Genomic DNA, 23,672 nt, shown 5'->3' with positions numbered 1-23,672 from the left:
TGTAGGAGGGTTCCTTTTTCTCCACACCCTCTCCAGCATTTATCGTTTGTGGACTTTTTAATGATGGCCATTCTGACTGGTGTGAGATGATACCTCATTGTAGTTTTGATTTGCATGGCTTCTGTTTTTAAATGCATGCTCTGCATAGAATGGATCGCAGTGAGCAAAGGTGGAAGCAGGCTGTCAGTCTCAGTAGTCAGCGCCACCAGGCAAGAAGAGGAGGAGTGGGGACAGAGAGAAGTGAGCGGACTTGTGATGTGTTCTGAAGGTCAAATCCACAGGGTTTGCTGGTAGCTTGGACTCGATGTTGAGGCTGAAGGAGAGGAAACAGGGAAAGCCTAGACTTCCAGATTAGGGCGCTTGGTGGTTGCTGCCGCTGTTCATGGAGTCGGCAAAAGCTGGGGACAAACACGTGTGTATGTTCTGGCCGCGTTAGTTTGGACGTACTTATTAGCTGTGTACGTGGCAATGCCAAGTTAGACACTCAAGCCGGGTTCTTGAGAGGTGCAGGCTGGGGTGTGGATGTGGGAGGCATCAGCATACCATGGACCACAGAAGGACACCTTGTGTGTGTGGATGGAACAGGACAAGGAGAGCCCTGGGACATCATAGTGTTGTGGTCACATTGGGCAGAGCAGGAAGAAGAACTGGGAGGGAGTGAGGGACCAGGGAGGGGGTGGCTGTGATGAAGTTGCTGGTAAGGACAGAAGTGCGGGCTTGGATCTGGCCACACGGGGAGTGGTGAGAACTGCAGCTTTACTGGTGCGGGGTAAGGAGAGCAGGAGGTGCAGAGTGCAGAAGGAAAACCGGAGCGATGTCCAAGGTGGGATCCTGAGGGATTAGCGGTTACCGTCAAGTGAAGGGCTGGAGAGGCGGGCTAACGAGGATGCAGGAGCGGTATCTGCAGTCCCTGGAGCGAGAGAACAGAGCTGCAGTACATGGGCGCTTTCCACACAGGACTCCTCGAGGTTCCAGTCCATCTGTGCTTTGGGTATGTGCTGACCTACAGCAGTCTGCCTTCAGTCCCAGAGGTTTTCTAGTTTCTTGATTCTATTAGAGACTGGGGTGAATGGCTGACATAACCTGATCTTTTCTGATGATTGCTTTGCAGAGATAAAAACCCAGACTTATTGACCAGCTGGATATTTTTCCCCCTTTTCAACTAAACTGATTAGAAATTCAAGGACTGGGAAGGGGAAGCTTGTTTTTATTCTAGGACATAATATTATATGAGGAAGGGAGACAGGATGAAAAGAGGGAAAAGGAGGCAATTTAAAGTTAAAGGGTAGGGGGCAGGGGTATAGCTCAGTGGTAGAGCACATGCTTTGCATGCACGACGTCCTGGCTTCAATCCTCAGTACCTCTATTAAAATAAAAATAAATTAAAAAAACCGAATGACCCCCACCCAAAATTTAGTAAAATAAAAAAACAAAACCAAAGGGTAGTATCACAGACTGTTGATACTGTAAATCCCGGAGGATGGTGAGGAGCACAGTATCCCACCCTGAGTGACGCCTGGGGTCCTCTGTCGTGACTTGATAGGGCTTCAAGCCACAGCTGTGTCCTATAGCGGTGGCATGCGCTTAACAAAAATCATTTTGGGGGGGGGCATTTGCTTTCTTTACTGTAAAACATAAATTGTTTAATCTCAACATAAATTGTGTCCCAAGATTGTTTCTGGATGTTCAGGGGGCTGTAGAGTCAACCGCCGGAGACATCTGCGGCGATTGACTATGGTGAATTTTCCCAAGCCCAGGCACCTGGGAAACAGTGCCGGCCAAGCATCCCCCACCTTGTGTACTGCAAAACGGCCCCTCCCCCGGATGACGCAGGCTGGGGACGGCCTGTTCACAGAGGGCCTTGACAGACACAGACTCCAAATTCCCCCTCTATTGACAGCAACGGGTGGACTGTTTGCCCCACTTTGGCTCAGCTCCGTGTTGTCACCAGGCCTGAGCCGAGTCCGCGGGCAGCCCTCGGGGACACGCGCCGTGCCCCGGAGCCCGCCCGCGGGCAGGGAAGCCCGCAGCGTCCCGGGGCCTCCGAGCGCCGACCCGCCGGCTTTCCCGGCCCTCCCCGCGGGCGCGCGGGTTAAGCCCCCACCACGGCGGGGGGCGTCTCCCAGGCCCCGGCACCGCCCCGGGTCGGCGGGGAAGGGAGGGGAGGGGAGGGGCTGGGGGTGGGGAGGGGAGGGGCCGGGGGTGGGGAGGGGGCGGGGCGGCCCTGGGGGCAGGTCCCGGGTTTCAGGCCCGGGGGTCAGAATCCCGCCAGTGCAGGTCCCAGCGCAGGTCCGGGAGCAGGTCGCGCGCAGCGTCCCCGGCCCGGCCATGGTGCAGGCCTGGTACATGGACGAGTCGGCCGACGACCCGAGGCTGCCCCACCGCGCGGAGCCAAACCGCCCGGTGGGTCTGGAGCAGCTGCGCCGGCTCGGCGTCCTTTACTGGAAGGTACGCGGGGCCCGGCGGTCGCGTGAGGGGAGGTGCCCCGGGCGGGCGGGAGACGCCTCCTCTCAGGTCCTCTGAGCTCCCGCGCACACCTCGTGGGACAGGCCGCGGCGTGCTGCGCATGCTCAGTGGCGGGGCCGGGTTGTTGGCCTCGAGGCGCGCTGCGCATGCTCAGTGGCGGGGCCGGGTTGGCCGCGGGGCTCGCTGCGCATGCTCAGTGGCGGGGCCAGGTTGTTGGCCTCGGGGCGCGCTGCGCATGCTCAGTGGCGGGGCCGGGTTGGCCGCGGGGCTCGCTGCGCATGCTCAGTGGCGGGGCCGGGTGGTTGTCCTCGGGGCGCGCTGCGCATGCTCGGTAGCGGTTGGCCGACTTCGCGTGAGGGCTTGGGAGGGTGTGAGGGGTCAGCACGTGGAGGGTCCGGGACAGGCGGGGCCCTGTCGGGACGGTGGGGTGGGCGTCGTGCGCGGCCGGGCTGAGTTGGCGCCTGGGGCGGGGCGGGGCGGGGCGGGAAGAGGGTCCGGGTCCCCCCGGCTGCGGTGGGCGCCCCTCGCGAGGCCCCGCGGAGCCCAGGGGGCCGCGCGGCCCCCAGAGCAGCGTCATGTCCATCTGAGAGTAAAGTTAAGTGTGCTCTACAGTAAACTCTGGTTTATCTTCAGTCCAGCAATCAGGAGGCTCACATTACTGCACTTCGGGGTCTCGTCCGTCTGAGCTCAAGAGCCAGAACGTATCCGAGGATGAGACAAGATGTTTCAAAAGGCGTCTTTTGCGTTGTTCCATGAGCGCAAACTCGGTTCTCCTCCCTGCGAGCTCTGCCCTGAGCATGAGGCAGAGGGCCGTCAAAGGGCGGCTTTGTTTCCTCTGTGCGTTTTTACTGAGTAGCAGCCGTGGTTGACCAGTGGCGACAGACGAGCGTCTTTGTGGCTCTGCTGTCAGGGACACGCTGGGGCGTAGGGAGCTGTGACACACCCGCAGTGTGAGGTGGATTGTTTTAGTGCAGTGTGTGTCACGTGGAGATGGGCTAATTTTGGGAGTCGTCTTTGTAGGAGTTAATGTATTGTTGACAAGTATTTTGAGGTGCTCTGGAGTTTGCTGCTCAGTAGTTGTAGAATATGCATTTCATTGCAAAATAAGGCAAAATAAGCCAAATTCTTTGCAAGGGTGGGGGACCATGAAGCATCCAGTATTTCTGAAGAGCAGCACATAATCCTGTTTGGTTTAGAATAGAGATTTTTTAAAAAACAGAAAATAGGGACAGAGAAAAGAAGCTGGGGCTAGTGATAGAAGGCCTCTTGTCTCCGCCTGATGAATGTGGGTTTTATTGGTAGGCTCTGAGGGCTTCAGACGTTTTGTCCCAGGGAAATGCTGTAGAGATCAGTTATACTTCCAGGGTGGATTGGCGGTGGAGGATCAGGACGTGGTGGTGGTGGTGGTGGTGGCTGCGGCGGCGGTGCCCTTGGACAGGCTTGAGGTGGTGAGAGCTTCTCCTGGGCCCCGGCAGTGGAACCAGAATTAGAAAACAGAATCCCCCAGGAAGGACTGTTGGAGGGAAGGGAGGTGGGAATTAAACAGAACTGCGTTTTTAAAGCTGTTATGGAGAATGAGAAAACCATTAAAAAGAAATAGGGGAAGGAGGGGCAGAAAGGTTGGTTTAGGACTGACAAAGGACTGGGTAGTAAATCTGGAATGTGATCATACTGGAGATGCAGAGAGAGAATGTTTCTGTGTGTCTGTATTCACGTGACCTCCTTTCTGTTGCTGTTTAAACTCTTTTAGCTGGATGCTGACAAATATGAGAATGACCCAGAACTAGAAAAGATCCGAAAAGAGAGAAACTATTCCTGGATGGACATAATAACCATATGCAAAGACAAGCTGCCAAATTATGAAGAGAAGGTAAGGGAGCTCTGGGTTACTTGGAAAGGGGAGTCGTTATATGTGTTACCAATAAACACAAGCTTTTATTTCTTTATTAATGTCTTCATGTGGGTTTTGTATCAGAGTAATGCTGGCCTCGGAGAATAAACTGAGAAATAGTCCCTCCGTTTCAGTTTGTTTGGCAGAGTTTGTGTAGGATGGTTTTATTTTTCCCTTAAGCGTTTGGCAGATCAGCCCTTGGAGCCGTGTCGGCCTGGAGCTCTGTTTGCTCCTGGAAGGTTTTTAGCTCTGAATTCAGTTTCCTTACTAGCTATGGGACTATCCAGATTAGCTGTGTGGTCTTGAATGAGCTAAGTAGTTTGTGTCTTTCAGGGCATTTGTACATTTCACCTGAGTTGTCAGATTTATTGGCATAAAGTTACTCAGAATATTCCCTTATTATCCTTAAAGTGTCTGTAGAATCTGTAGTGCTGCCCCCTTCATTCCTGATGTTGGTAATTTGTGTCCCCTCTCTCCTCTTCCTGAGTCTGGCTAGAGGTTTATCAGTTTTATTGATCTTCCCAAAGGACTTTTGGTTTTGTTGGTTTTCTGTTTTTCTGTTCTCTGCTTCCTTGTCTTTATTTTCCTTGTCTTTATTTGCCTTTTTCTACTCACTTTGGTTTTAATTTACTCTTCTTTTTCTAATTTCCTAACGTGGGTGCTGAGGTCATTAATGTGAAACCTTCCTTCCTTTTTAATGTAGGTGTTCAGTGCTGTAAATGTTCCCCTGAGTGCTACTTTAGTGGCATCACACAGATTTTGTTTGGTATTTTCATTTTCATTCAGTTTTATTTATTTATTTAGTTTTGTTTTCTTCTTCTGCTGCTGCTCCTCCTCCTCCTCCCCCTCCTCTCCCCCCTCCCCCCCCATGAAGATACTGAGGATTGAACCCAGGACCTCATGCATGCTAAGCATGAACCCTACCGCTGAGCTATACCCTCTTACCCTTCATTCAGTTTAGAACACCTTCAAGTTAATTTCCTTTTTGATTTCTTTGAACTATATGGTTTTCTTGATATGTGTTAGTTTCCAGTTATTTGGGGACTTTTCCAGAGATTTGTCTTTTATTGCTTTCTAATTTAGTTCCACTGCAGTGAGAGAATGTATTTGTAAATATGTTGAGACTTGTTTTATAGGCCAGAATGTAGTCCATCTTGGGGAATGCTCCATGTACGCTTGAGAAGAATGTGTTTTCGGGCTGTTGTCGGTTGAAGTATTCTTGAATGTCGATTATATCTGCTATTCAGTTCAGCTGTATCCTTACTGATTTTCTGCCTGCCGAACTTGTCATTTACTGATGGGTGGTGTTGAAACTCCAACTATAACAGTGGATTTGTCTATTTCTTTTCAAAGTTCTGTTAGGTTTTGCTTTATGTATTTTGAGGCCCTGTTGTTAGATGCATACATGTTCAAGATTGTCATATACTCTTGGAGAGTTGATTCCTTTGTCGTCATATAATATACACCTTCATCCATTATGCTTTCCCTTGTACTGAAGTTGGCTTTGTCTGAAAGTAATATAGCTCCTTAATCTTCCTTTTGATTCGTGTTAACATGGTGCATCTTTCTCCAGATCTTCACTTTTAACCTATTTATGTATTTATATTTAAAGTGGGTTTCCTGTAGATGGCATATAGTTGAGATGTTTTTTGTTTGTTTGTTTTCTATCTGTTCTGATGGTCTCTGTCTTTTAGTTGATGGATTTAGACCATTCACATTAAATTGATTATTGATATGGCTGGATTGTTATCGACCATATTTGTAACTTTTAATTTGTTACATTTTCCTTTATTGTTTAAAAAATCCTCCCCTCTTTTTCTGCCTTGTCTGGTTTTAATTGAGCATTTTATATGATTTTATTTTTTTGTTCTCTTAGCTTACCATTAAAAAATGTTTTTAGTTGTTGCTTTAGAGTTTGCAGGATACATTTACCATATAACTAAGTGTTCACAATCGCTCTATCCTTTATAACATTGCTGTCATTCATTTCACTTACTGATATGTCATAATCACCCAATACACTATTACTATTATTATTTTGAACAGTTATCTAATAGATCAGTTAAGAATTACAAAATGAAAAAATTTAAAAACTCTTATTTCTTTAATTTCCTTCCTTTATGTAGATTTGAGTTTTAGATCTATATCATTTTCCTTTCCATTTGAGAAATTCTTTCAACATTTCTTACTAGGGAGGTGTACTGGTGGTAAAGTCCCTGTTTTTGTCTGTCTGAGAAAGGCTTTATTTCTCCTTCACTTTTAAAGGATAATTTTACCAGGTATACAGTTCTAGGTGGGTTTTTCTTGCCTGCTTGCATGGTTTTGGAGACATCTGAGGTAATTCTTAGTTTTGTTCCTCTATAGGTTAGGTGCTTTTTTCTTTCTGGCTTCTTTCATGATTTTTGTTTTTTCTTTTGTTTTCTGCAATTTTAATATGACAAGCCTAGGAGTAGATTTTTTTGTATTTAGTATACTTAGTGTTTTCTGAGTTTCGTGGACCTGTGGTTTGATGTCTGTCATTAATTTTGGAATGTCCTTGGCCATTATTATTTCAAATGTTTTTTCTGTTCCTTTTCTCATCTTCTATTTTTGGTATTCCAATTATATGTATATGTATGTGTGTGTGTGTCTGTGTGTGTGTATATGTCTGTATGTGTGTGTGTATATATATATATGTGTATATATATATATATATACACATATATATATACATATATATGTGTGTGTTACACCTTTTGTAATTATTCCATGGTTCTTGGCCGTTTTCGTTTTTGGATGTTTTCTTGTTTTTTTTCTCTTTGCACTTTAGTTTGGGAATTTTCTTCTGACGTATCTTCAAGTTCACTGATTCTTTCCTCCACTGTGTCCAGTCTACTAATGAGCCCATCAGAAGCATTCTTCATTTCTGTAACAGTGTTTTTAATCTCTAGCATTTTTGTTTTGTTTTATTTTGATTCTTTATCAGAGTTTCTGTCTTTCTGCATACATTACCCAAATGTCCTTGCATGTTATCCGCTTTTCCCATTAGAGCCCTTAGCATTTTAATCACAGTTGTTTTAAATTCCTTTTCTGGTAATTCCAAAATGTTTGTCATATTCCAGTCTGGTTCTCATGATTGCTTTGTCTCTTCAGACTGTATTTTTCCTTAACTTTTAGCTGCCTTATCATTTTTGGTCAAAGCTCGAGTGCTGTCTTTTAAGAACTGAGGTAAACAGACTTCAGTGCAGTGGTCTGCGTTACCTGGGTGTGAGTCATGCTGTGCTCAGTGTTTGCTGTTGCTGTAGGTGCCAGAGGCTTTGAGCACCTTCATTTGTGAAATACTTTTTCTGGGTTCAGAATTCTAGGTTGGCAGTTTTGCTTTTAGTGCTTTAACAGTGCTGCTCCACGTCTCCTCGTGCGTGTTGTTTCTGATGAGAAACGTGCTGTCATTATTAGTTTTGCTCCTCTTACATACTGTGTCCTCTTTTCTCTTGCTGCTTTTGAGAGTTTCTCTTTATCCCTGGTTTTGAGCAATTTCATTAAGATGTACTTGGTGTAGTTTTCTTCACAGTTCTGTGTTGTTGAATGACCTGGGTGTGGGTGTATCGTTTTCAATTGATGAGGAAAATTTTCAGCCATTATCTCCTTAAGTATTTTTTCTGCCCCCTCCCTTTTGTGTATAATTAAGCAAAAATAGTTTAAATGTTCATTAGGCCATTTGAAATTGTCTCATAACGTCCTGATACTCTGTTCATTGTTTCCATTCTCTTTTCTCTGTGTGCTTTGTGTTGTATAGTATCTTGCTAGGTTTTTAAGTTCACTACCCTTTTCTTCTTCTTTTTTTTAAACTAATCTTTTCTTCTGCAACGTCTAATCTGCAATTCATCCCATCCAGTGCTTTCTTCATCTTAAACATTGTAGTTTTCATCTCCAGAAGCTCAGTTTGGGATCTTTTTGTTTTTTAATCTTCAGTGTCTTTATTTTACTTTTTGAGAATATTTAATATAATTATAATAATTGTCTTAAGGGTCCTTTTCTGTGTCAAGTCTGAGTGGTCTTGGTTGATTGACTTATCTTCTCATTAAAGGTCATGTTTTTGTGCTTCCTTGAATGTCTGGTGATCTTTGATTGGATGCCAGACGTTGTGTTTTTGTTCTCTTGGGTGCTGAATATTTTTTTATTGGTATAAATAGTCTTGAGTTTTGTTCTGGGAGGCACATAAGAAACAATTATTGGAAACAACTGGGTCCTTTTGGGTCTTTCTTTTAGATGTGTTATGTAGACCACACTGGCGCTCAGCCTACAGCTAACTGTGCCCCAGGACTGAGGAATGATTCCTCTGTGGACACCACACAAAACCTCATGAATAGTGAGGTTTTCCAGCCTGGCTGGGGGGACGGGCACTATTCCTGGACCTGTGTGAGTGCTGGGCACTGTTACCTCTAATCCTGAAGAATCTGAATGGTCCTTTCTCCAGCCTCAGGTGATTTTCCTGCACACAGGCCTGTACTGAGCAGGGCGATCAAGTGAACATGGAGTGGGAGGGCCTCTGCAGGTGTTTGGGATTTTCTCTGTGAAGCTCTCTGTCTTGCACACTAGCTCCCTTGGTCTCCTCAGGTTCTCCGCTCTGCTGTTCAGCTCGGGGCGCTTGCCTGGGCTTCCCCTCCCTGCAGCACGGCCCGGGAGCTCTCTCAGGGGCAGACTAGAGCAGGTGCAGGGTGTAGTCACCTGCTGGCTGTGTCATGGCTCACGTTCTTCCCTCTCCTGACGTCTGGTGTCTTGCGGATCATGATGTCGTGTCTTCTGTTTGTTGTGATAGTTGGAGGTGGGAGGGGACGTCGAGTTTCTGCTAACCCACCTTCTGTGGACGTGGAAGTCAGGACTTTTTGAAGTTCTTAGTTTTGTGGTGATTCCCAAGTGCTGATTAATAAAGACGCTCACTGACCTGTGGCAAGGTGAGAAACAGACGCAGAAAGGTTTTAGTAAGGCTGAATGTATTCAGGTAACAGGCCTTTGCTTTTGAGATGGTTGTCTTTGCCTTTTCAGCAGCAGGTGACTCCGTCGTGAAAGGACAGTGAGATGGACGCTGTCTCAGAATTTTGCTTTCTTGACGAAACTTGGCAGCTGCGTTGTCCTGACCCTTCCTTTCTCGTCCTGCTGAGCTCAGAGCTGTGAGGCTGCGGCCTCAGGTCACTCGGTTTTAGCCTCTTGAGTGATCGCTTCCTGTGGTCATGCTGGTAAAGCCAGCCCAGACCCAGGTCCTCCTGGCCCCAGGCTCTTCCTGCTGAACCCACCGTGAAGGCTCCCTTGACCCAGACGGTTCCTCCACTAGCTTGGCGTCTTCTGGGTGTGTTCTGAAAAGAACGTCTAAGTCAGTCAGACAGCACGGCCACGTTGAGCTGAGAGTGGAAGTCGTGCGGTAACACCGACGTCGTCTAAAGGTAGAGGTGCTGTCTGGGTCTCATCTCCTTAACTGTGTGGAACTTTCCTTGCCGATCAGAGCGCACGCATTATAATACCTTACAAAATGACGGCGTTTGCCACTGAGGGTTCTAACGAGTCACGAGATTCTCTTGGATTTAAATGGTGGTTCTCAGGGGGGAGGGTGTAGCTCAGTGGTAGAGCGCGCGCTCAGCGCGCATAAGGTCCTGGGTTTGATCCCAGTACCTCCACTAGATAAAAACAAACAAATCTCATCACCTCCCCCACAAAAAGAACGAAAAGAAAAAAAAGGGGTGTGTTTTCACTTGGAATGTAGATTTCCTGTCTTCCCAGCAGCGCTTCGCCTGCATGGAGGGGCTCACGCACTGCTGACGTTAGGGGTTCGTCAGATGGCTTTTACCATCATCACCGCCTGGAACAGTGTCTCTCCCGGAGTAAAACCCTGTTCCTGGTGGAGGCTCATCGCCCTTGTTTTTCTGAAGCAGACTTCCTCATTTTCTGCTCCTCTCGTGTTTGTCCTGGGTTTCCTGGCGGTCAGGCTCGGGTTGGGCATTTTTGGCAGGAATCCTGCACAGATGGTGTCCTGTCTGCCCGGCGCACGCCGCCGGGAGGCACCGGCTGTCCGAGGCCGACGCCGCTGACGGTGAGCTTGTTACGCCGCAGTCCAGCAGGTTCTCTGTTGACCGTCTTCCCTCTGTGACTAGTAAGAGGTTGTGGACAGTTACTTTTCAACGCTGAATATCTGTTTCCTATCAACCTTTGACTCAGTGTTTTCAGTGAATCTTGATGATGCTTGCCTGTGTCAGTTCTCCCTGTCAGGGCTGTGACCACGGTGACCTTCCCGCTGTCACCCTCCGGGGTGGCGTCGGCTTTCTGTCACAGGAGCGCTGTTCTCTCCTGTCGATTTGCATCATTGTGGGATGTGAGCCCTCTCTTCCTTAGGTCTGTGGTCTGTGCTGCCGTGATCCATTTTGACATTCAGATGGTCCCAGGTGTGGCACACGTGGGCCTCTCCGTGGCTCCGGCCCCCCGGACACGTCCCTATCTCTTTAGTGGTCACCTCTGACCTCCCGGATCAGCGTGTTCCAGGCTTGTCTGCTTTCCTGATCTCAGCGAGTATCTTTACTCTTGTTGTAAGTGGTGGTTTTCCAAACACTTACGGATTTTCCAGAAATTTGTAAATATCATACAAGGAAAGCTTTCAAACACTCCTGTGCAGGAAGGAGGCCGAGAAGTGGGGGACTATAACAAGGCAGGTGGAGTAAAAGTTCCATGGTGAGGGTTATGTGGGTGTTCACTGTAAAATTCTTCCAACTTTTCTGCATGTTTCAATACTTTTATTATAAAAAGTCAGGGGGATAAAGACCTGAAAGACGCAAAAGGAGATTTGAGCAAATAGAAAGTGTGTATGGAGATGGTGATGGCCGTCCTCAGGTGCACATGTGGCTTCTGATCCGCCTGTGCAGTCAGTGTGACTGCCGTGTGTGTGTGATCCCGTGATGGTGTGTGATCCGATGATGGTGTGTGATCCCGTGATGGTGTGTGTGCATGTGATCCTGTGATGGTCTGTGATCTGATGATGGTGTGTGATCCTGTGATGGTGTGTACCTGTGATCACGTGACAAACTGTGTGTGATCAGCGTGACTGCCGTGTGTGGTGAGTTAAGAGCAGGCGCCAGCATATCTGTGTGGGAACTTGGCCCTACACATCCAAGCTGTGTGACTTTGGGCTGGTGACTTAGCCTCTCTGAGTCACATTCCCTCGTCTGTCAGATGGGGGAGACAGCCCCTGAGTGGGTGATTACGGATGAAACGCTGGCTGTGTGGCCGGCCCGGGCTGAGTGCTGCTCGCTCAGGACAGGCTTCCCAGCACATTCTGGCCCCTGCCCCCCACACCTAGAGTCAGGCCCCTCGTCTTCCCGGAGCGCCTGTCTGCCCGCGCTGCTCTGGGCTCGGGGCCCGGGGGCCCCGCAGACTCACGCCCCCTCCCCCCCCCGCTCTAGATTAAGATGTTCTACGAGGAGCATTTGCACCTGGATGACGAGATCCGCTACATCCTGGACGGCAGCGGCTACTTCGACGTGCGAGATAAAGAGGACAAATGGGTGCGGATTTCCATGGAGAAGGGCGACATGATCACCCTGCCCGCTGGGATTTACCACCGCTTCACGCTGGACGAGAAGGTGGGGCCCTGCCCTCCATTTTAGGTCTGGTCTGTGCACAGAGGCCAAACGCCCGGTTCTGCTGCTTGAGGACGACCCCTTTGTGGGTGGGGGGCCGGCAGCTGGGCAGGGGCCCGGGGTCGGGGGGAGCAGGGGGCACCCACGTTCGCACACACACCTGGGCACGTGCAGACAGGCCCACGGGAGGCGTGCAGGCCTCGTGGAGTGCATGTGTCTACCTGGCGGTTTGTGCAGGGGTCCAGCTTTGCGAGGGTCCCTGGTTACTGCTCCATTGTCATTTTAGGGCGTTTCAGTTTGGGCCTCAGCAGTCGAGCCCTGTGGTCGTAGGGACCGGTGGCAGGACAGAAGGAAGGGAGTTCCCAGGTTCTCTGCACATGATTTAGACAAATGTGAGACTCAAGTATAATTTTTGAGTAGAAAATAAATGCACTTGGGGGAGGGTATAGCTCAGGGGTAGAGCGTGTGCTGAGCATGCACAAGGCCCTGGGTTCAATCCCCAGTCCTCCATTAAATGAGGGAAAAAAAGTAAATAAACTCAGAATTATGAGAGCATGTGCAAGGAAGAGTGGCCCTCTCAGCCCCGTTCCCTGCCCCCTAGCGTCTCTCCCCGAAAGGAACAACTCTGAGAGCGGTGCCGCACGCGGCCAGGTGAGTGGGAGCCCGTCCTCTCCCCTCTGACACGGCGCTGGCGGCCTTCGTCCCTGGGGCTGCGTCCCCTCCTGCTCCCTGTGCTGTGGGGTCGGGCCAGCCGGTGGGGTCGGGGGAAGCGCTGGCTCCTGTCCCAGCCGTGACCCCAGCTGCCGGACGTTTCTTGATTCAGCCACCGGGTGGGTCCCTGACAACAGGCACCTCTGCTGGTTCTGGTTCTTTGTTGTCGTAAACATGCTGCGATCAGGAGCCTCCCGGGCCTGCCACAGCGCACCGCGTGCGTCACCTGCAGGGCTGGTCCTGGGGGCGCACAGGTGCGCGCATTTCTAGTTGTGATGCCGCTGTCCTCCCTCGTCGGCAGCAGCTCGAGGGCCTGCTGGCTGGGAAGGGGGGCTGCACCCGAGCTTCACAGAGGGAGTGGGGTCCTCCCTGAGCTGGAGCCGCAGACGCTTGGCACCCTGAGCACATGGCAACACGAACTCTCAGGACCAAGTGTGATGGAGCACGGGGATGTCACCTTGATAGCTGGTGTCACCACCGCTGGCTGTGCTTGTGTGTTTTCCAGAACTACGTGAAGGCCATGCGGCTGTTCGTGGGAGACCCGGTGTGGACGCCGTACAACCGGCCCGCTGACCACTTGGAGGCCCGGGGCCAGTACGTGCAGTTCCTGGCGCAGACAGCGTAGCGGGGCCCCCTTGCGAAGGCCCCGGGTGCGACAGCAGCGGCAGATCTCTCACGTCCTCCTCGCTTTTACATTGTAGATTTGGGCGGGTGAGCTGTTATTTGATCAGGTGTGTTTTCCTGGAAGGAGCTGTAGCGCTGATTTGTGCTTGGAAACTGTGGGAATCTGGGCAAATCCATTCACTTTCTCTGGTTCAGGATGAGAGGTCCAGCAGCCCCCGGTCAGCACACGCCTTCACTCTACCCCAGTCTCAGCTCCCCGCACGCGGCCACCTGGCTGCCCCGTCTGGACCTGGTTCTTGGACTGGAAGTAGATGCCAGGCGAGGCTGTGCCCGCCTTGTGAGGGGGTGTGACAGTGGTGATGGGGTGGCCAGAGAGACGCCTTTCTCCCAGACCCCGGGGCAGCAGACTGGGAGCCCTGGGGGCGAGCCGGGGTGCATAGAGCGCAGGCTGTTTCAGAAGGGGAGAGAAAGGCCATGCAGTGCGGGGGCTGGGTGCTCAGGTTGGAGTAAAAGGAGGTCCACACTCCTAGACAGTGTGGGCCGTCACCGGCAGAGGCGGGAGCAAGAGAGGCGCCACGAGACATGGTGGTGGTAGCTTTTATGGGCTGCGGAGCTTCATGTGCTAACACGTGGGAGGACCATTCCAGCCGCCCTGGGGCGGGGGCTGGAGTCCCAGGAGTTGGGCCACGCCCACTCCGACCTTTTGTGGGCAGCCTCAGAGCCGTAGTGGCGCCTGTGGGCGTGTTACTTACTGTGGTGATGTGTCACAGTGGGCGCGTAATGAAGCCCAAGGTCTGCTGGAAGTCGGATCTCCCGCCGTCTTGAGCCCCAAGGCCAGCTGGGGGCTGGCAGCATCTCCCGCCATCCTGGTGTTAAGTCACTGTCACTTCCTGAGTGGCTGTGCCTGTCCCTTCCCTCCTGCCCCATCCCCCTCAGAGGTTTTACTCCCATAATCTGTTGGGGTGCAGAGGGGTGACGGTCGGTCTTCTGAAACTGCTTCTGGGCTGAGCAGGGGCGTGGACCCCGCCTGTCAGGGGTAAAAGTCTCTGGATGCCTAATGGGGGGGGGGCCAGGGCGGGCCGGCCTGCTGCTGGGGCCGAGGGCAGAGTGGGCGGAGCCCGCGCGGGGCCATCGTCCGCTGTGGGGCTGCTGTGCTTGTGCCTCTTTCTTGTTCAAAATAAAGTCGCTGCCTTAATTTTACGCTTGTGACGTGCAGTTACCTTGTATTCTGGTACCTGTGGCTCATTGAAGGCTCTCCATTTAGACCTTTGTGTGATGCATGTAATTAATATACATCTCGTTCACTTGCTCCACGAGAGACTCCTAGTTTAAAGTCCCCATGATCGTCACAATCAGGCCTTTGAGTTTTAACAAGAAAGCTTTTTTTTTTAGTTAATAATTCTGAGATACAGTTGTGCCTAATTTGTTATAGTCATAGAAAACCCCATGGTAATCTCATGGTTTTTTTCTTTAATTTTTTATTAAAGTGTAGTTGATTTACAATGTCAGTTTCAAGTGCACAGCAAAGTGATTCAGTCATACACACACGTGCACATGTATTTTCTTCTCGGATTCTTTCCCGTGATATACCATTACACCTGCTGGGACATCCCCTGAGACTGACTCTCCCTGTTTGTGGACCTCCCGGGGCTTCCCTTCCTCCTCGCGGATAAATGAAAGACGACCCCATTCCACAGTCACCCACAGCTTTGAAACAGCGGCCAGCCGTGTGCGCCCGCGGGGCTGGGTGCTGGCGCAGAGCGGAGGGACCCACCTTCACCTCTGTGAAGTCGCTTTGCCTGTTGCTTTTACTATGTGTGTGTGTGTGTGTGTGAACTGCAGGGCTGCGTGTGCAGGTCACAGACACAGCCTGGGGTGGGAGGGCTCACTGGGGGCTTGGCGGAGAAGCAGGAAAGCCTGTGCAGCCCCCAAGACCGGGCATCGATGTGACAAGAAGCTTGTCGGGGGTCTCCGGCCCCAGGAGCACAGCTGGGAGCAGCGTTCCCACGGCCTGGATTGCCGGCTTGTGGCCTGGGGACAGGGATGCTGACATCAGCCAACAGGACCTTGCCGTCCCCAGGCCTGGCTCAGTCACTCAACAAAAGGGGGGAAGAAAAGAGCCTCAGGGCCAGACGTCGGGGAGGGTACAGTCCTGAAGTCCCGAGCCCCCCGTCTGCTGGGAGGAAAGAACTCGGGGGGAGGAGAGGTTCCCGGGCTCTGTCTGGGGCTCCTGGAGTGACCCTCAGGATCCCGGCCCTCCCACTGCCCGGTGCGACCTTGGGGCTGGTGACAGGCATGCGTTCATGTGCTTCTGGGGCATTTTGGATGGTGGGCTCCCAGCTGACTTCTGTGAAGTGCGTCCTTACACCCAGGTGTCCTCAGCTGGGAAGCACTGCGCGAGTCACGCCGGGGCTTGGTGCCGGGGTCCCCGGGCCGGGCTTGGCTTCGCCTCACTGAGCCGGAGGGGCCTTCCCCTGTGTGCTGCCTGTGAGTGGAGCCTGCGCTCCGACGCCCGGGCTCGGCGCCCTCCCCGGGGGGGCGGTGTTTCCTTGCTGCCTTTTGTCAGCAGCAGCTGACGGCCTCGGGTGGGCGTTCCTCATGACCTGGGGGTCTCTGCCTCCTGAAGACTAAACATCAGGGTCGGCGCACATGGTAGAGGACTTGGGTCTGTCTCCGCGCGGCCCTGAAGCCAGCGAAATGATAGGAAGGACTTTTTAAAAATTAAGTGTAGTGGTTTTGAAAATATACCTACAGATTCTCTGACAAATCCTTACCTCAAAAGGTGGACCCGATTCTCCCTTGTGCATGGTGGTCCCTTGCGGTGACTTGGCTCTCGTGGGGAAGATGTGGCGGAGGGAATGCATGGTTTCCTGCTTGTCCTCTATCCCTCCTGGGGAGGCAGCTGCCACGTAGAGGGCGCCCAGCACCACCGCCTCGCTGGGTGGGAGCAGCTCCTCCCGCCCCAGTCGAGCCTTCCGCTGACGGAGCCCCCGCGACACCTGGGCGGCACTTCACGGGGACCCGGCACCCCTGGCTCAGCACCTCCGGATTCCTGACTCAGAAATTGTAGGCAGTGATAAGTTTATTGCTTCGTTATTGCCTTACAACATTGTTTTAAGTCGCCAGCTTTTGCAGCAATTCTGTTATGCAGGATTGATAATGGATTAAGCCCGCTCCGCCTTCACCTGGGAGGTGCTGTCAGTGGGTCCAAAATTCTGAGAAAGAGAAACAAACAGAATCTGAGTGGAGGAGAACGAGACAGGAACCGACTGCTCGTCCACAGCCAGACGCCAGACACAGCAAGCGAGGCCTGGAGGGTGGTCCCCGGGCGGTGAGAGTGCTGGTCCCTCTGGCTGTGGCGTCTGCGGGGCCCTGCGGCTCCTGGCTCATGTGCAGGAGCCCTTGAGGCCGGAGGGCCTCCCGCTGAGCACGTGGAGGCTGCTGGGCCACGGTGGGGGGTGGGTGGCAGGAGGGCGGACCCCCATCTCAGCTCAGACACTGACCTCATGCTACCCAGGACCGCGAGTCTATACAGCGTTCACCGTGTGATCCCTTCTGTTGTCCTGTTGGGGCTCTTTCCTGCAGCTCTTTGTTGCATGTCAGAAACGCGACGTGAAGGGGCTTCTCCCCCCGGGGACTCAGGCCATGCAGGACCCGTGGGCGTGCATCTGGGTGGTGGGTGGGAATGCCACCCTCTGCCTGCAGGTCGGCTGTATTCTCCACTGCAGATAAGTGGGGAGCTTGGTGTAGACGGTGTTGGGGACTCACCTCCCACATCGCACTACCAGAGCAGGGACTCTGCCCAGCTCTGTCCCCACGCTTCCATGTGTTGGGGGTGTCTGTGACTCCACCTGGGTGGGGAGCTCTGATGAGGCGACAGGGTCACACGGCGCCTTAGTGCAGGGGCAGCCACGGGACACTGTCCCAGGTAGCGTCCCCACATGCTGAAGGGGGACCAGCTTGAGGATTCAGCCCCAGTGTTGTGTCTGGACTGGTGGGACAGAGGGGTCTCCTGCATCCTTGCAGGGAGAGAAACCGCAGCCTTTATCGCTTTGTCAGAGGAGCCCGTCCCCCTCGGTTCTGAGATGCGTCCTCCCCAGCCCCGGGCAGCCTGGGCAGCAGGGGAGACAGTGCAGTTTAGAAGAGGACAGAGACACCTTGGGGTGGGAGTGGATCAGGATCTCATGCCTAATTTGGGGGCTGCAGCTCCGGATGAAAATGGATGTCAGCATGGCTTTGCACCTGGGGTGTTTATCGCAGGGGCACCTGCTGCCCCCGACCTCCATGTAGTCACAGAACTGCCCCTACCCGAAGCGTGGGGACCAGAGCCGGGTACCCCCCGCCCTCTCCCCTCTGGAGCCATCCTGACACGGGGCCGAGCCCTGTGTCTCCGTTGGCTCGGGCTCCCCGTGTGGAACACAGCAGACCCGGATTTCCCAGAGCTCTGGGGGCTGGAAGTCCGAGGTCAGGGTGCGGCATGGCCGGGTTCTGGGGAGGACCTCTTCTTGGCTGTGTCCTCGTGGGTCAGAGGGAGAGCCAGCCCTGGAGCCTGCTTTATGGGGGCACCATCCTGTCCTGGGACCCCTCCCAGAGGCCCCACCTCTTAAGGCCATCGCACTGGGGACCAGGGCTTCATCCCATGGTCTGGCGGGACACAGCCCACAGCTCACCCACAGTGAGCACTGAGGAGCTTCCCTGTGGAAAACAAGTTCAGGACCTGTCTGTGGTGGGGACAGCAGCCTGTGCCTCCCCGAGCGGTGAGCAGCCCGTGGTGGAACCAGGGGCCTTCCCCCGGCCGCTGCGGGAGGGTGCTTCCCACCCCCAACTAGAAACTGACCAGCAGCCGTCCCACCAGCGCTTGGTCAGAGCCCTGGTCCTGTGCCCGAGATGGGGGGGGGAGAGCTGATTGGGAAGATGTCTGAGTGTACGCGGGTGGGTGTGCGTGCAAGGGTGCCCCGGACCGGGGTGCTGGGGACTCCCAGCGTCCACCCTGCCCGCCTGCCTGGGGGGCCCTGAGGCGGGAGGAGCTGGGTGGGGGCTGCAGCTGGCCCTGCTTGGTTGGGAGGACCTTCGGCAGCTCCCTGGGAGCAGGTGATGTGTCTTCTCTGAGTTTCCAGTGTTCTCGGTTTTCGGCCTCTGGAAGTCTTTCTCTTTCAGAGCGTCCGTCCTCTGAAATGCGGTGGTGGCACTGGAAGCCGCTGGGCGGGGGACGCCCAGGCTGGGGGTGGGGGGACGCCCAGGCTGGGGGTCGGGGTGGGCTTGTGCTGCAGCGCAGCGCCTGCGTGCACAGCGACCAGGTCCGGAATGGAGCCTGCTCGTCTAAGGAAAGGTGCCCTCCACCCGGACCCCTCGCCTTTGCCTTCCTTTGTTACTGTATTTTAATACCTTTATTTCCCCCCAAAATCACCTGCCCTGAAACCCAAATAGAATCTCATCTGGTTGATACAGGAGCCTAGAAAAGGACATTCAATCAGATCAATACGATTTGCTTTCACATGTGTTTTTCTTTGGTCTGCACCATCGTTAGTGAATCCCAATGGCCGTCTGGTGGGGCAGGACGTCATTGGTGTCGCTGTGGAAGGACACGGAGGGACACAGGACTCGGACGCCCAGCAGAGACGGGCGGAGGCGCTCCCTGGAGGTCTGTCCTGCGCCGCACCCCCCACCCCCCATCTGTAGAGGTAGTCGGTGGGGGTGGGGTGGGGCGGCGTCTGCTAGGACCCGAAAGCACGAGAGGCTGGTTGTTTCCTGCGATTTAAACAGTCCGCTCTGACCCACACATGGATGCTACCAGCAGGTGTCGTGGGTTGAATACTAATCACCGAAACTGCGCGTCCGCTGGAACCTCGGAACGCGCCCTTATCTGGGAGCGGGCTCTCTGCTGACGTGACTGGATGAGGCTCTCACCGAGACCATCCTGGGTGAGGGCGGGCCCTGAGCCTGAGGTCCGGCGTCCTTCTCAGAGGGAGAGACACCTCTGCGAGGACCCAGGCGGGGGTTGCACTGGGGTTCGGACGTCTGGCCTGAGCGTGAGACAGGAGACCTCGGTGGTTTGCAGCTGCTACAGCGGCTACAGAAAACTAACAGTCTTGTTCCCCATTCTTCAAATGAGAGCCCCGCGGCTCCGAGGGCTCAGTGCCCACCCAGGGCCCCAGGCTGGTTGGGTAAGGTTGGGCCCTGGGCTGGGTGTTGACCTTGTGGTGGGGGTGCGGCTTACGGGGGAGCCGGCACACCTACGGGGGCAGGAGGTGGGCCTGGGCGCTCCCAGGGGCCCTGGGCTGGCATCTGGTGGCTGGCCCGCCTCTCAGCCCTTTCCCCGTGGCCGCCTGGCCTTGTGGTTCTGCTCCAGGGACGTCTCTGTCTCTGCGCCCGTCACTGCCCCCAGGCCCTGCAGCACAGGGACACCTGGGTCACGTCCTAACTAAAGAACCCTTAGTTGAGGCTTCCTGACTGGTGGCCGGTGTCCACTCTGCTGTCCGGCCACACATGGCCACCCTGGGATCGCAGTCACCCTCTGGGTGCCCGAGTGTTGTCTTCTGGCCCGTATCCGCGTGGTCTCCCCAGGGTGTCCTTCGTGGGCAGTCCTGGCGTCTTCCCGGCTGAAGCGAGTCTCCCCTGCTCCCTCTCCCGCCCCGCCCAGAACCCGCCAAACTCCGTGCTCTTCTGGAGTAACTAGGGGAGCTCACTGTGGGGACGGTGCCCACACCCCAGCACGGCCCTGCGTGAGGGTCCCTAACAGTCCGAGGCGCTCCCTGATCGGCAGTAACTGAAAAGGTTGACTCCGTCTTCTGGGAGGGGTCGTGGGTGTGGGGGAACTGGTGTGTGTGTTTATACCTGATTTGCTCATAAATGCCCAGCACGTGAATAGCACACGCGTGAGCCTGTGTGATCTCAGACAGGTGTGGTATCCACATTTTACACACGAGAAGCTGGCCTAAAGCCCAGGAGGTCACTTGGTCACTGGCAAGCAGGGCCAGACAGCATGTGGCCACAGGCTGGGTTTACCTCTTGTCTGGCCTCAGAGCCTCACCTGGGAACAGCTGGCAGGAAGGAGGGGGGGACGGGAGCGGGTACCACTCGACCCTGCGCTGGTGAAGGAGGAAGTGCGGGCCCTCCGTGCCCACCCCCACCTCCCAGAGGGAGGGGGCCCCCTTCCTGGCCCAGTGGGAGCTCGGGGAAGGGAGGGGCCGGCCCCCCTCTGCAGGTGAGGGCGGGAAGGAGGGACTGCCCCACTCTCACAGGGGCCTGCCTGTGAGCAGTGTCCCCCCGCGTCCTCTTCCTTGCTCTCTGCTTCTTTCTCCTGCAGGTGGGACAAGGCTCAGGACCCGTGGGCCTCTGCCCCTGCCTCCCCTCCGGAAGGTTCATCTCCGTGGGTAATCATCCCACAGGGTGGCGGGTGGCCCCTTCACCACTCCACCCGGCCTCTCCAGTCTGTCAGACCCTCGCTGTTTCCATGATTGAATCTTCACATTATGTTCATTTCTGTGCACGTTTGTTACATGTGTTCAGTGCTGCCCAGCAAAAATTTAATGGGAGACACACATGCAATTTAGAATTTTCTAGGAGCCACGATAAAGTTTTAAAAAAGATCTTACTTTGAACGATAGATTTAATCTAACATACGGGTCGCTTTAGCAGGTAATAATGTAAGATTCTCTCAGTACTAGTGAGAGGTTCTTTCACATGTTTTGTGCGGCCTCTGGGGCACCCTGACGCGGGACCCGCCACGCTCTCGTGCCCCGGGTGGGTGGCTGTGGGCGCTGGGCCTCAGTGCACAGCCTGGGGCTGTCCTGGCCCTTGGCGCTGTCCGTGGTCCTTACGCACCGCCTGAGAGTGATGACGGCCTCCGCCTGGAGGGTCGGCTGTGTGGACCGGGTGTGGTGACCGAAGCCCATGAGAGACAGGGTGGTCTGTGCGCCCTGCACTGTCCTCGGCCGGCCGGCCAGCCAGGCCTCGCCCACGGTGTCAGCGCTGCTCCCCACAGCTGGTGAGGCCCCAGGGGGCAAGCTCCCCCGAGAGTCCCTGTGTCCTGATGCAGGACTGGGAGGGACCGTCTCACTTCTGTGGCACAGAAACTTGGCCGGGAGGCCAGCAGAGCCAGTGTTCTAGCCAGCCCGGTGGTGGGAACCGTCCTAAACTCGTCCTCAGTCACTTTGTACTTCCAGAAATTGAGGTAAAACTTAAGGATAACATAAAAACACCACTCTGAAAAGAAGACTAGCCCTGCGGACACGGTGAGTCTCCCAGGACCCCCTTCCTCACTCCGTGGGGACGTCACTCTGATGCGCCCGCGGTCCCGCACCTGTCTTCACCCAGTTCTGCAAACATGCACCTACAAATGTATATTTTCCTGTACCTTTAATATAAATGGCACTTCATTGTATATATAATTCTAACCTTAACTATTCCAGAAGCGTTTACGTATCCCTGCATCACTATGTGCAGCTCATTCGCCTTAATCGCTGTATTTATATATCATTAAATTACAGAGCACGTCACACTTTCACTACGATTTTTAACTCACTTTCTTTTAAAGGCAAAATACTTACCAATTTTGATGATTTCCTTTGGTTATAAAAACAAAATACACACAAAATACACACATACTCATTATGTGGAAAAATCTGAAGTTCAGTCATAGAAGGGAAAATTAAAATGCCCTTTTATGCCCATCTGTCCTGTGACTAGTTAACACTTAATATTACTTTTCAGCCCTTTCTAGTAAAGTTTATTTTTGCAATTACTTATGTAAATACACATTTCTTTTGAGTATTTTTCCATGTCATTAACTTTTTAAACAATACGATTTTAGTATTTTAAATAATATGATCTTAATATTGCATAAACTCCTTTTAGGAATATGTGGCAATTAATGAATGAAACCACTCTCCAATTTTTCAGTATTTTACTATTATAAATAAAATTTTTGACTCAATTGCCAATTTCTTTTCCAGAAATGCCGCATCTCTTTCCTTGCCTACAAGCCAGCTCTGAGCGTGTGTTCTGACGAGGCTCACCCATCTCAGGGACCCGAGAGGCCCTGGGGTGGAGCTGGATGGGCACAACCCGGCCTCCCGCCTGGTGTCTGGCTCAGCCCGATGGGGGTGTGGGGGCCGTGCTCATTCCTCCACTCGCGGACTTCACGGAGGTGGCCCGAGAGACCTGGGGGGACTCACCTGAGCAGGAGGAGGGCTGCATGGTCCCAGCTGAGTTCTGCCCTTTCCGGGCAGGGCGGGCTCCAGCCTCTTGCTGGGGGGTGCTGGCACCTCTTGTCCAGCCCCCACAGTTCTACCTGAACAGAGCTCGTGTCCCCTAACGAAACGCGGAGAACAAGCTGAAATAGCATTTATACAGCAGGTGCCCAGGTTTGAGAAAGCTGAGCCTCGGTGGTTTTCCCTGAACAGGAGAAACATGAGAAAGCAGGTCGGCTTCTGAACAGGCGACAGTTTCGGCCTCAGTGTGTGTAACACCGGTAAGAAAACCTCTACGGGTGCTGCCGAGCACGCCTTCAGAAACAGCCTGTCCGCTCTCGGCTCCGCGCGTTGGGGAGGCGCTGCTCCGGCTTCTGGCATGTTGACAGTCCCCGTGTGTGTTCCCAGGGGCACGAGTGTGGTTTAGCCCTCCGCCCGCCCGGAGAGGGGCCCAGCAGGCGCCACCACGTGTGTCCTTGGTCATTTACTGAAGGCCCCAGAGTGGGGACCCGGCGCCCAGTGGGCTGGGGGTCGGGGGACCGCTTCCAGGCTGTGGAGGATGCGTGGTGAGGTGAGCTGGATATTTAAAGGGCCCTTGCCAGACGTCCTTTAATAGAGTGAAGAAATTGTCAGGTACATTAGATGTTTTAAAAGCAGGAGTGAGTGACCATGTAAATATGAAAGCAGATGACCTGACATTCAGATATGAGAGAACAATGCCCCCACCCCGTTGGGACCACCTCCTGGCCCTGCTGAAACTGAGCAGGGCCCTACTGTCACTGGTGACCTGACATCTGCAGCGGTGTCTTCACCCGCTTGGCTGTGTCATGGTTTACAGGGTTGTTCTCAGGCTCTTGCCGACCAGGGCTGGGCTGGAGAGGATGGAGGACTGGGTGGTCCACCCAACCCCCTCATGGTGCTGTGTGCAGGGTCATGCTCAGTGTCCTTGCTCCTGACCCCTTATGGTTTCCTTGTGTCCTGTTGTTCTGGCTGCAGGCCTCAGCTGCCTAAAAGGCTAAAAGCATTTATCAACCTGATTTTAGATGCACAAGTTTTTCTCTAGAGCTATTTTCCACAGAGTCTCTTCCTGTGCATCCTTTGTTCCAGGCAGAAGAATACTGAGTCCTAAAGCAGGAGGTGAACTTCACACCCTGCAGGAGGAAGGGGACCCCTGCATCTGCAAAAACA

The 23,672-nt window shown here is 53.5% G+C and overlaps 1 protein-coding gene and 1 long non-coding RNA gene across 5 annotated transcripts; one reads left to right on the top strand and one right to left on the bottom strand.

The window, feature by feature from the left end:
- Window positions 1-62: 62 nt before the first annotated feature.
- On the bottom strand, window positions 63-22,602 carry LOC116668866. The gene is made up of 3 exons (XR_004326085.1): window positions 22,592-22,602; window positions 17,069-17,074; window positions 63-359 (listed from the first exon to the last, which is right to left on the bottom strand). It is a non-coding gene; the product is annotated as an uncharacterized LOC116668866 (long non-coding RNA).
- Window positions 2,218-14,493, top strand: ADI1 (acireductone dioxygenase 1). Of its 4 annotated transcripts, none has more exons than XM_032496954.1 (4): window positions 2,218-2,448; window positions 4,217-4,336; window positions 11,782-11,961; window positions 13,175-14,493. In XM_032496954.1, the coding sequence occupies exons 1-4, from the start codon at window positions 2,329-2,331 to the stop codon at window positions 13,292-13,294; spliced, it is 540 nt and encodes a 179-aa protein (XP_032352845.1). In that variant the 5' UTR covers window positions 2,218-2,328; the 3' UTR covers window positions 13,295-14,493. The 4 variants fall into 4 exon arrangements, with proteins under 4 accessions (XP_032352845.1, XP_032352847.1, XP_032352846.1 ...); XM_032496956.1 differs by lacking the exon at window positions 2,218-2,448 and adding an exon at window positions 2,687-2,797; XM_032496955.1 differs by lacking the exon at window positions 2,218-2,448 and adding an exon at window positions 2,687-2,818.
- Window positions 22,603-23,672: the final 1,070 nt, after the last annotated feature.

Source organism: Camelus ferus, chromosome 15 (assembly GCF_009834535.1).
Source record: "Camelus ferus isolate YT-003-E chromosome 15, BCGSAC_Cfer_1.0, whole genome shotgun sequence".
NCBI lineage: Eukaryota > Metazoa > Chordata > Mammalia > Artiodactyla > Camelidae > Camelus > Camelus ferus.
Note: the sequence above shows the minus strand (reverse complement) of the source record. Positions and strands in the feature narration are given on the sequence as shown.

What these genes read in the sequence shown, in the direction of transcription:
- ADI1 (XM_032496957.1), top strand. Translation starts at nt 3,750, where the DNA reads ATGTGGGTTTTATTGGTAGGCTCTGAGGGCTTCAGACGTTTTGTCCCA. An exon ending in CCTTGGACAGGCTTGAGGTG is followed by an intron (nt 3,915 to 4,216) that starts GTGAGAGCTTCT and finishes AAACTCTTTTAG; the next exon opens with CTGGATGCTGACAAATATGA. An exon ending in GCTTCACGCTGGACGAGAAG is followed by an intron (nt 11,962 to 13,174) that starts GTGGGGCCCTGC and finishes TGTGTTTTCCAG; the next exon opens with AACTACGTGAAGGCCATGCG.